The sequence below is a fragment of the Ascaphus truei genome, chromosome 2 (assembly GCF_040206685.1).
Source record: "Ascaphus truei isolate aAscTru1 chromosome 2, aAscTru1.hap1, whole genome shotgun sequence".
Lineage (NCBI taxonomy): Eukaryota > Metazoa > Chordata > Amphibia > Anura > Ascaphidae > Ascaphus > Ascaphus truei.
This window is the reverse complement of record NC_134484.1, coordinates 81593551-81606270: the sequence shown is the minus strand read 5'-3', so window position 1 is coordinate 81606270 and position 12720 is coordinate 81593551. Positions and strand designations below refer to the sequence as shown.

The following is a 12720-nucleotide window of genomic DNA, read 5'->3' as shown; positions in this document are numbered from 1 at the left end:
CAGCGTGTGGAGCCTCCGCACAGTCTGCGGCACCACGGCTCCAGCCTAAGAAGTAAATGGTGAGTACTCAATTATATATTTCTGTGTGCCACTAAATTACTTGAAAGTGCATCAAAATAGCCCAATAAGTTAAACTTGGAGTAATCTTTAAAAAAAAAAATCTTAATTGGTATGTATCAACCTAAAAATGTATTTAATGCAGCACGAAGTTTCATTATGTAGGTTAAAATATGTATTACTTTCACATTGTTCATTTTAAATAATATTACATGGATAATTGGCATTTACTAATGCACGGCAGAATTCTGTGTATTTTTTATTTATGTTTTTACTTAAATTGTATAAGTCATGTATTCAATATGAACCTAAACCAAAAACAAAAAGTGCTGGTGGCGCAAAGTGCGCTTTAAGTTTTTGTTTCACATGTATTCAATATGAGTAATGGGTACAAAAAAAATTCAATCAACAAATTATGCATTGTATGTATGAACATACAGTACATAGTACAGGCATACCCCGGTTTAAGTACACTCGCGAGTAAGTACATCTCGCTCAATAGGCATACAGCAGCTCACGCATGCGCCTGTCAGCACGTCCTGAACAGCAATACCGGCTCCCTACCTGTACCGAAGCTGTGCGCAAGCGGGGAGACTGTAGAGCCTGTTACACATGCGTTATTTACATCAGTTATGCACGTATATTACGATTGCAGTACAGTACATGCATCGATAAGTGGGGAAAAGGTAGTGCTTCACTTTGTACATTTTCACTTTACATACATGCTCCGGTCCCATTGCGTACGTTAATGTGGGGTATGCCTGTATACACATTTTGTCAAGTTTATTTTACGTTTTAGCACTGACATTGCACTAAAATAAATAGTTAATTGGCTCCTTAGTGTGAAAGTGTCATTTCAAGATATTTTTGTGGTGTATTTATGCTGTAGATACATGTATACTTATTCCTCATATGTAAATTTATAAATGTTGTTCGGACTGCAATTTAGTTTGAAATCTGAATTATCCGTGAAATAAGCCATTGCCATGAATGATTACAAATTTGTTATTGCTGGGGACAAATGAACATGGTATTTATTGAAGTTTAAAATTGTACAAATAAACTTGTTGGTACCAATGGGACATTTGCTGAAGGCTTATATGACAAACTATGGATCAGGATGCCAATAATACACTGTATTGATTTTCAAGTCATTCTGCAATTAAATATTTATTGACCTAACATTCAAAATTTATTTGGGATGTCATTATTTCCTGCTCAATACATTTTCCTAATTTAAGTTTTCTGTTTTGCTCTTTCAAAACATGTTAACACAATTTATTCTTATTTCTTTACAGATGAAAGAAGAAGTCGCAAGTGATTCTGAAAATGCGGAGATTAAAATGGAAACACAGCTTCTTGTCGAAATATGAAATGAATGATCCATTTTTTCTCTTGCCCCTTGTATGTTTACAAGCTGTAATATTGTCAATTTCATTGTTTAGATTGTAAATGTGTTTTTCCTGCAAAAGTTGTTTTTCCTTTTTTTGTTAATGTTCTAAAGCCAATTGTTTCATAACATGGAGGGAATGATAGAAATAAATATTTGGGAAAATTGTATACAGATGTATATTTTAATAGCAGGTTTTCTGTTTATTAGAAGTATTGCAATACTGCAATATTGCTTTTGATGTGTACACCTTCTTTCTCTTATATGGTATTAGTCTTACAAAATATGTTTGTATATTTGCACTGTTTGAGCTTTGTTCACACACGTAAATATTTTTCATTAGTAATCATGATCTTCGTCTATATCAGAATGGGTTAAAAAAAAATGTGCTTTCCCTTAACATTTGTTAATTGCTTTGTACAGTATTTTTCAAACTGAATGCATCACGTATATATGAGGTCGGATTTATCGGTGACCTGTCTGACCACTGTGCCACCTAATTAGATACAGTAGATTACTGCATCAACTCAAAAATATTCTAATTTTTAAAAATGAAAATCTGACCATAATTATTTTTTCAGAATTTGAGAAACTTACCACCCTGACCTTATTTGGGAGACCCTGGTCCACAGGTATTGTTACGTTCAGGAGATATTGATAGCAGTGCAGTGCCATGTAGGGTCATTTTTAATAAGCCGTATTTAAGTAATAATCCCCGAAGAACAGGGCATTATTATTTGGCCAGTAATGCTCTGTTCTGAGGGGATTATTACTATTATAGGCTAAATGTAGGCTTTTTTCATAAATAAGACACTTTTGTATAGTTAAATAGATTTTTTTATTAAAATAAAATGGTAAATAATTGAAACCACCTCTATATACACTTACACTGCAGCTATCTATATCCACACACTGCCGCCCCCTCTTTGTACACACACACACACACACACACACACACACACAGCAGCTCAACACACACAACACAGCACCTCTAAATGCACAGCAGCTCTACACACACACACTGGAGCTCTATGCACACAACACAGCACCTCCTCTACACTCACAACACAGCACATCAACACACACAACACTGCTGCTCTACACACACACACACAACACAACAGCTCTACACACACACACAACACAATGGAGCTCTATACACACACACACACACACAAACTGCTGCTACACATACAACAGCACAACACAACACACACACACTGCAGCCACAAAAAAAATTCAGCCACTTACTAATCTTTGCACTCCCCCCCACCTCTACACACAACACAGCATCTCTACACACACCCCACACACACACAACACTGCACCTCTACACACACAACATACACAACACTGCACCTCTATACACAGCACCTCTACACACACACACAAACTGCTGCTACACACGCATACTACACCCATAAACACTGCTGCTGACACACAAACACACACTGGAGCTCTATACACACACACAGTACCTCTACACAGATATACATCAGCACAGCACACACACACACTGCTACTGACACACTCACAAGGAAACTGCAGACAGCACTTACTTTTTTGCTTTGCAGACTCCCCCCACCCCCCCCCCCCCTTCTTCAACTGAATCTGCTCAGAAAATCTGTCCGCTCGGGAGGGGGAGGAGTCAACCCGTGGCTGATACGTCGTTACCAATCCCCTGCCCTGTCTCAGATCTGTTACTTCAATCAGTCGAAACCCCTGCCCTGTCTCAGCTGTTCTGAAAGCTGATTGGCTGGAAATAAACACATTGAAAACTACACATTCTGCTGCTTAAATTCCTGGCATTACTGATTGGTTAAAATTCCAGGCATTATCCAATCAGAGAGCAGGGTTTTCAATAATGCCCTGAATTTTACTGCTTTAGCCTATAATAAGCTATAAATCACAGTTCAGGTAAAGATCTTAAAGACTTTTGCATAAATATGTATGCATATCTTTATTTGTATTGTGCTATCTACAGTATGTTCATAGCGTTTCACTGCTGTAATAGATGCAAGACAGTTATATGAAATACAATACTCAATTCAACCATAAAGGTAACATTTTAAAAAGGAGCCCCTGTTCAGAAAAGCTTGCAGCCCAAGTGGGTATGTAGGGTGTACTTACAGAGACCGTATTAAGGTAGTTGGGAAGTTAGTGAAACTAGCGAATATTGAACTTTCACTGCTAGTAAAAAGTGCACAAATTGTCAACATTCACAAATATACGCATGGGTGCCCTTCTCAAAAGAAAGTAAAAAAATATACTGTATGTTGAAGAGATACTGAGAAGGGTGATCTTTTGAATAGCACGCCAGCATCAGTAAGGGGCCACAATGTTGGTTGTTTGTCTTTCTATCTGGTGTAAGTTATGAGATGAGTACACATTTTTCTCTGGGGTGCTTTACAATTTTTGGAAACCAGACCACTAGCTCCTAACCTTTAGTGTAGTTCGCACAATTATTTCTATTCACACATGCATTCAGAGATAAGGCATGGTTTGGTTCTCATAGACATAAACAAATGATCAAAACAAACGACCTACAGAACATTTTGGCCCTCTACCATAGCTATATCAATCACAAACCGTTCACATTTGTCATGGAAATGTTATACAAATCCTTATTTTTTTTTTTTATATATATATATATATATATATATATATATATAATTTTTGCATACTTATTTTTTATACACACTAAACAAGTGGACTAGGTTTGTGTCGGTGTTAATATAAAGAGATAGTGAAAGTAACTTAATATGTCGCTTTTAATAAATAAGTCTTATAACACCTGAATAATTAAGGATATTTTTAAAAGATTTGTACAACATAAATAGAACTCTTAATCATCCTACGTAATGTATAAATAAATTACCTTTCAGCATCTTGTACTTTAAACATCTGTTACTGTAAAATTTAATATTAGAATAGTACACCTGCAGTATAACATTTAACTTGTTCAAGATACAGTACTGCAGACTGTCTTTAACTGATTAGTTGGTGGTGCGATTATCACTACAGTAGGCGCTAACCCCAGACTACGTGACATTTTGTAGTAATCTTTTGGTCTACATTCCTTACTGCAGCAGTACATTAAACCCCAATGTCCATGTGTTTAAAATACCTTTTTGTCAAGCATATAAAAATAATACAAAATATTACTTGGCATTTATTTTAAGTCTTTTTAGGAGAATATATTCTGTTTCTGTGCTGGTTTTTTTCAAGACTTCTCATCAGATAATCTTTTCCCTAACTTTATACATATTTTAGAGGCAATCCAAGCAGCTTAAAAAAAAATATATATATATATATTTGTTTTAATATATGCAGCATTTGATTACCTTTGTTGGAAACTAATTATCTAAGCTGACAATTTGATTAATTCTTCTGTGAACGATCAGCAAAATCCTGCTTCCAAGGGTTCACTAAATGGCTGACTTTCATTTTCAAATGAATCCTTCAGTCAGTGTAACTGTACAATGTATTCTTATATTACTAAGGTAACATTATCTTTTGTTCCAGTTTACAGCTCAAGCGGCTGGGAATATTGACAACAAACGTATCACTAACAGGAAAGTGTTGCAAACTGTTGCACTGCGGGGAGGTGTGCTACAGTACAACCTGCTATAGAAATCAAAAGATGCTCAGTATATTATAACTCATTAAAAATTGCATTAAGAATTGAATTTTAATTGTAAAAAAAAATGTAGTAAATATTATCTAATACTACTATTTAAAAAAAAACAGGATATTGCTTGGATTGCTCCTTTTTAAATACTTTCTGTATCATTTCTTTTATGCTTTGAGTAAATTTGTAGCCACGCTATGTATGCAAAAGTACATTACATTTTTGGTTTAAACAATGTAGTATACTTTTTAAATGTATGTAAATAAATATTTTCTTGAATTTATACACATACTCGTTTTTACATTATCTGAATCTTGCCTTAAATAGTAATGTATTTTTTAAAAATGCCTAAAAAAAAAAAAAATCATGGCGGCTGAAAAGAATCAAGATGGTGCAAAAATGTTAATTTTCAATGTGTGACGGTATATGTATACATCTGGTTAGTCTTGTTTCTTACATTTGGCACAAATCTGTTATAAGCAGAAGGAACACCTGATCTATATCACCCAGAGTGACTTAAAGGTCATTTCTATACATTCTGATAAGGCCATTCAGATTTGACCCCAAAATCCTCATTGACATTAATGGTGATTTCGGACAAAAAACGCCCAGATGGCCGTTTCTAAGTATATAGTGTTTAACCTTTTGTAATAACACTGGCGTTCTAGGGGATAATTCATGTATGTTCAATATCCCAAAGCCTAATACGTTAACAATTAGACATGGATTTGGTGCAAATTATAGCTTTTTCAGTGATGTGTACACTGACAACATTGCATTACTGTATATTTAGTGAACCAGGGAATTTACAAAAAGTCTAGATATGAAGTGGTCTCACTAACAGCATTTTTCTTATTTCATGGGTGTCAATATTTAAATGGTATTTATCTTATGATGTTTTTCATTTTTGTTCACCCCCTTTCTACTGTGGGTAAAATGTACTGTATGCGACTTTTAATTCTGCTTTCGTCTGTGGCAGATTAATGTAAAAAAAAAAATGTCAGACATTAGCATTGCGACGTGATTTGTTGAAATTTTGGACAGCAAACAGACAAGAAAACCTGCTGGACGGGAATTCCAAACAATGTTTTACAACTTTTATACGTTCAAATTGCCAGTTTCTAAACCAAAACCACATGTTCAACTGAAAAGGGGATATGATAAACTTAGAAATACGTCCAGGGTTTCATAGAAACATAGAATTTAACGTTGGCTAAGAACCACTTTGCTTGAGTTTGTATTTATAGCTCTTCTCTTTCTTTGGCATATGCTTTCTACCCTCTAATGTTTACATATTAAGGCCCTGAACTCTTTCCTGGTGAGTCCAATTTATTGACGTGATTTCGGAGGTCTGGCCTCTTGAATTGAAGACGGTACTCTAGAGCATGGGTGCGCAAGCTGGGGCGATGTGAGATTTTTTGGGTGGGGGAGGGGGTAACATGACGTCAGAGAACGCCGGAGAAAAGATAAGGAGGTGGGTGGCAAGAGAGCAGGCAGAGGGGCTCAGGCAAAAAAATGTGCGCCCCCCCCCCCCCCCCCCCTGCACTAGATGACGTCTCACCTATGATCTAAAAAGTGGTATCGCCCCCATATTTGCTGCTAATACCTCTCTATACAACTTGACATCCTGCTGGCTTTGTGCATTGCTTTGTTACATTGTTTGCCTGCTTTTAGGTCTGAAATAATGCCGCCCTTTCCTCTGTAGTAGTTAATGACATTATAGTGCTATTAATCCGGTATTATGCCTTTGGATTTTTTTGACCCAAGTGCATTATTTTGCACTTTTTAGCAATAAACTATAGTTGCCACACTCTTGACCAATCCTCATCTGCCTATCTGCCTAAATAATTAGTCACGTTGTGTTGTCCCCCTGAGTGTGAACCCTGTTCACAGATCTTTTGGGTCATGTGCAAAAAGGCATATTTTCCACTCCAAACCAATTGTAAAGTTACTAATAAAGATCTTAAAGAGCACCGGTGCAAGTACAAATCTCTGAGATACTCCACTGGTTACCTTCCCCTCTGAATGTACTCCCTTTACAGTAGCACAACTCTGTCGCCTATACTTCAAGCAATGTCTTATCCATTCTATCACTTTACAGTGCAATCCCAAGAATTGCAACTTGTTTATCAATCTGTGGGAAAGTGTCAAATGGCTTGCTGAAATCTAAGCAAGCTACAGATGTAGCATGCATTAATGCACCTGCTGGCATGCTCCAGTGATTCATGCATGGTTAATGCCACTGCAATGGCATCTGCTCTCACTGGCACATTGTGTCTTGCAATGCACCAGTGGGAGCAATAACGGCTGCTTCATCTGTAAATCTACTGCTCCACCCTGTTCTATGACCATAGTTACCCAGTCATAAAAACCTTGATTTGTTTGAGTTGAACTCCCTTAGTAAAATCATGTTGCCTGGGAACTTTAGATTGTGAACAATTCTATCAGCATTACTTTCCCCACTACTGATGTCAGGCTCACTGGCCTGTAGTTACCTGCCTCTTTCCTACTTCCACTTTTGTGAAGTGGGCCTTGCTCCTCTTCAATTATCTTGAACTACACCTGTTAATTGTAACTGGCTAAATAGTTCTGTTAATGGTGTTTGCAGCACGCCTGTAAGCTCTTTTAATATCCTTGGATGTATCCCATCTGGCCCCATTTACTTGTCGACAGAGAAGCCCAATTGTGTTTTGTTAACCCATTGACTTGTCCACTTTCAGTTTTGAAAGTTGCAGTACGACTCATCTGTAAAAACTTGCATCTACTGTACCTCTTTTCCATTTATATTCCTGTTACCCAACTGTGGCCTCTCCTGTCCACCTATTGAGGTGGTCTGCTATATCTTTGTTGATCTCAACAAGACTATTGTATTCTGTCTTGATTCTTACAATTTCTTCCTTTTGATTTTCTCATTTCACTTATATACCTAAAAAGGTTGTGTCCCCCTTCTTTACTGACTGAGCTACTTTCTCTTCTGCTTGGGCCTTTGCACATGTGATTATTTTTTTTTAGCCTCCTACATATTCCAATATGGTTCTGTCCTCCTTCCTCTGACTGCTTGTATTTCTTTAACGCTGTGTTTTTAGCTTCTACAATACCTGCCACCTCCTTTGAGAACCATTCAGGCTTTTTTTACCCCTTGTATTTTTACTAACTTGTCTGACACACAGGTCTCTTGCTTTTATTATTCCATATTTAACTTTTTTTTCCACTGCTCCTGCACCATATTCAAATACCTCCATCCTACCAAAGAATCCCTTAAATAATTTCCCATATCTGAAAAGTCAACCCTCCTAAAATGTAAAACCTTAGTTTGTGTGTGGCATGACTTGGCATCTATCTTTATATTAAACCATTTACAATTAGAGATGCACAATCGTAGCATTCCCAAACCCAAAATATTATATATCTATACAGTATATTTAATTGTCAATAGGAGGGATAATGAAAAAGTCACTTCAAATATACAAAAGTAAACAAAGAAGCCCCTATGCACATCCAATATGATACATTAATTATTTGTGTATATATTTTAACATAAGTTTGGGTCATTTAGATAATTTTTTGCCCAACCCATTAAGTCTATCAACATGTCAAAGTTAGATCCAAACAGCAGGTACCTGCAGTACCAATGTTATACTGTGTCCTTTTGTTTCTTCTGCCGTGGAAGAAATATAAACAATAATATAGCCGATAGCATGAGATGCATGACGTATACGGTGACTAAAGAGTGGGAAGTCATAGCAACTTTTGCTGGAGCAATAAGTGTGGGGGAAAAAATATATATATATTTATATATATTATTTTTTTTAGATTTTTACTTTCAGGGCCCTTTGTTTATTTTTTTTTTTTTGTTTACCAATTTTAACTGCACTGTAGCATATGGTAGAATGGCACAGCAGTTTTGTATTAGAAACATAAAAAATGTATTGTCAAATCGATGTTTTTGGTGTAAAAATCACACTTTCATTAGGAAATAAGTGTTGATACCGATCTATAATTCTCACAAACCCCACACACACCAAACCCACAACCTCTGTCCAGCCAGGAACCATTTCATGATGGCATTTGTAAGGGCCAATGCTGGGAGCATACATTCTACATTAGATTAACAATGTCAGAAGGGGACCGTGGATGCTATATATATTGGTGACAAGTGTACAGTGAATGGACAACCAATGTGCTCTGGTATTACAATGCTGAGATTAGCTCTCATCGTTATACATTATTCAAGGGTGATACACCAAGGTAGCGCAGGGTTGTAAACGTAGAGCCTGTTGATATAAAAAGTATGGATTGATCTAAAGAAAATATGAACTTAAACTTAAAGTGACAATATATAAATGCATTTGTATCAATGCATGTATATTAATAGACATTGCTAATTATTAGTGCATTGATAGCTGGAGGTACATTTCAATATAAAGTAACAACAAAGGAGTACTGTATAATTAAATCATGGTCATACAGCAGCTTTTGTAACAGCCAATATATGCAGGCTCTAAAGTGCCTAACGGACAACAACAAAAAAACATTAACCCTTGCATTTACAGCAGAGCAAGTACAGCAGTTGTGGATAAATAGAGTGGAAGCATTCTATCAGAAGAACTTGTGTGTCCAAAAGAAGATTACACAAAAGGACCGTGTTGAGGTGTGCCTGTGTGTTCTATAGATACAATATCGCACATGTTGATGTCGGCATCAATCCCAGTGTGTACACACGTCCTCCGCTAATAAAATGTTTATGTAATTCAATCATTAAGAGTAGAGGTATCTGTTTCAAAATGTTTATACTCGCCAAAAAACTCGGTACTAGAGTGTGTGTAGGAGCTTAGGGAGATCACCCATCCTAGACCTATAACAACCTACATGGCAGACATGTTGATCAGACCACTGGAAGTTATGTTGCTGATCATACCTGGTTACAAAAATGTGATTAAAAAAAAAGGTGTGTTGGTCGTCAATAATGGAGCAGAAAGAGCAATCAAAGGTGATGTATCATAAAGATAACACCAACAGGTAAAGTCTAGGGGTGACTAATATGCCCAAACTATGCACCAACATTGGACGGACACCATCACGTATGTTGCAATAGTAAGAGAACTGGTGCCTGTCAGACTTCACTCACGTATGTTACAGATTTATGAGTAATAAAAGCAGTGTATTGCGGAATGTGTGTGTGTGTATGTGTCGGCTGAGATTTTGCAGATTTCCTAAAAGTGGAGCATCCCAGAGGACCTGTGACTATGGTCTACCAAAAATTCAATAGAAAATAATGAATTTACCATTCAGACCAGTCATCTCTGCTACACACTCATTGTTATGTAAAAATAAAAGCAATATGGGGCTATCAATTAAAATATCTGCAAAAGGTGACCATTAAAATTTGAAAAATCAACAAATCTATGTATATACAATGCAAAATATAATACGTGACTATACATATACCTATGGAGTGGAAAAAGTCTCAAAGTTCAGCAAATGTGAAATATTCTGTTGATGTTTTAATCCTGCAGCCAGAGTCAAAAGGATTTCCAAGCCTTTATTGTTGAAAAAGTGCAATGAAGGACTCATGTGGGCACATAGATCCACGAATTCCAAAGGAGGGAAACCGAAAGAAGACAAATGTGTTTTGTCTTCTTTTTCTTTCTTCTTTCCCTCCTTTGGAATTTGTTGATCCATGCTGTCAAAGAAGTCCTTCTGTGCACCCTCCCTGTTAACCAATTTCACAGTTTATAGATTTGATAGACCCATACTTATGAGAAGAAAAACATAGAAATTAATTATATAATTTGTCATATTGGATGTGCATTTGGGCTTCTTTGTTTATTGGTTTATACTAAACCACACAGATTGATGATCATTGTAACCCAAGTTTTCACTCAAAAGTACATCTGATACTCTGTACTCATTGGTAAGTATTAAGTCCAGGATTACTCATTGAGAGCTGGCTCCCATCAATTGCTTGAGAGATGCCATTTGTAAGGAAGCCAGACAGTCCCTACTTCTAGCTGAACCTGCAAAAGACGGATGCCAGTCCATATGTACAAAATTGAAGAGTCCCGTAATGATTACCTCACTTTTAATTGCCATCTTATTAATATCTTCTATTAATACCATATGCAATTCTTCCTCTTGTCCTGGACGTCTGTACACCATCCCAGTATGAATTACAGCCTTTTCACCAGTTTAAAAAGTGACTCTTCCCTTAATTCCTATCCTTTCTAAATATAGTGTAACCTGATATAACTTGTCCTGACTTTCATTGTACCATTTATATCCAAGTAATTGTGTCGTTATTCCAATTAGTAGCATTTGTACACATTGCCAAAAGGTTTTTGTTACTACTTTAACTAATACTTTCGTTTTCCCCTATACACCACTTTCTGCGTATGTTAATCTTTTTCTATTTAAGCTGTCTTCTGTTTCCCTTGATAGGTTTTCTGCCGTAATATCCCACCCAATCGTAACCTCTTGCAGGGGGCTGGGGGAGACCCTGTGCATCCTGACGCATTTCCCCAAATGGCCAAGACATGCCCCCTTTATCCTCTTCATATTTACACCACCTATCTCCTGTCTTCATTGGACCTTTTTCCTCAGTCACAGAGGAGGGTGTGTTGCTACTGATTTTCCACTTCTCTCTCTACCACCTACCCTCTTGACTCCATCTCCTCAAACTCCTTGCTCCTAGTGTAATTCCCTTCATTCACATATTTTCAACTCTTCCCTCGACTCTGGTACCTTTCCCACCTTCAAGCACACAACAGTAATACAACTACTCAAAAACAACAAGATTGACTCTACCTGTCTCTGTAATTATCACCCTGTCTCCCTCCTGCCTTTTGCCTCTAAACTTCTTGAATGCTTTGTATTCCCTCCGCTGCTCCATTTTCTTACCTTCTATTTTTTCCTAGATCCAATCTACAATCTAACTTCCGCACTCCTCACGCCATCGAAACAGCTTTCACTAAAATAATTAATGACCTCCATGCTGCCAAAGAAAAAGATCATTACACTCTGCACATATTACTCTACATCTTTATAGCCATTGATACTGTGGACCACACTCCTCTCCTTCACATTTTCCATACACTTTGTATCTGTAACAGAACTCTATCCTGGATTTCCTCTTACCTCTGATGAAAAGTGATAAAATGGCGCAAAAAACGTAATAGGTGATCACTGTAAATTCAGTGAAGTGAATACAACACTCTTAAAATTAATTAAAGTGCACGTATAGTATATTATACATAAATATTGTGAAGATATAAAAAACAAAAAAATGTGGTGAAAAGAATAATAAAGTTTTAACCCCCTGCTCGAACCCTCTGGTGGGATATGTTTTCACTTGTCCCTCAGTGTTGTAGTAGATTCACAGATTCCAGGGGGAGCATAGAGACAAAAACACAGAAAATCTAAGTGCAGGAGAAATATAAAGTGAAACAAATGTCAGCTCCAATCTTGGCTCTTGTGAAAGGCCTACTTACAAACTGTAAGAATATCAACAGCAGTGTGTAATCAAGGCTTTAGGTAGTCTATCCAAGGTGAGTGTCAGCTCAGCACGGATTGAGGGAGAAGCAGCTCCAGTACTCAAGAAGATGTAGCCCCAATATAGAGAAAGGCAAAAGCTCCATAGCATATA

General features: G+C 36.8%; 1 protein-coding gene across 7 annotated transcripts in view; it reads left to right on the top strand.

The window, feature by feature from the left end:
- The window catches only part of RALYL (RALY RNA binding protein like), a 675637-nt gene extending 674022 nt beyond the window's left edge, over positions 1–1615 (top strand). For all 7 annotated transcript variants that reach the window (XM_075583013.1, XM_075583014.1, XM_075583012.1 and 4 more), the window contains one exon: positions 1356–1615. Coding sequence is in view for 1 of the 7 variants with exons in the window: in XM_075583014.1 (XP_075439129.1) it covers positions 1356–1378 (23 nt within the window). In the remaining 6 variants the exon portion in view is untranslated. The remainder of the gene's footprint in view (positions 1–1355) is intronic.
- Positions 1616–12720: the final 11105 nt, after the last annotated feature.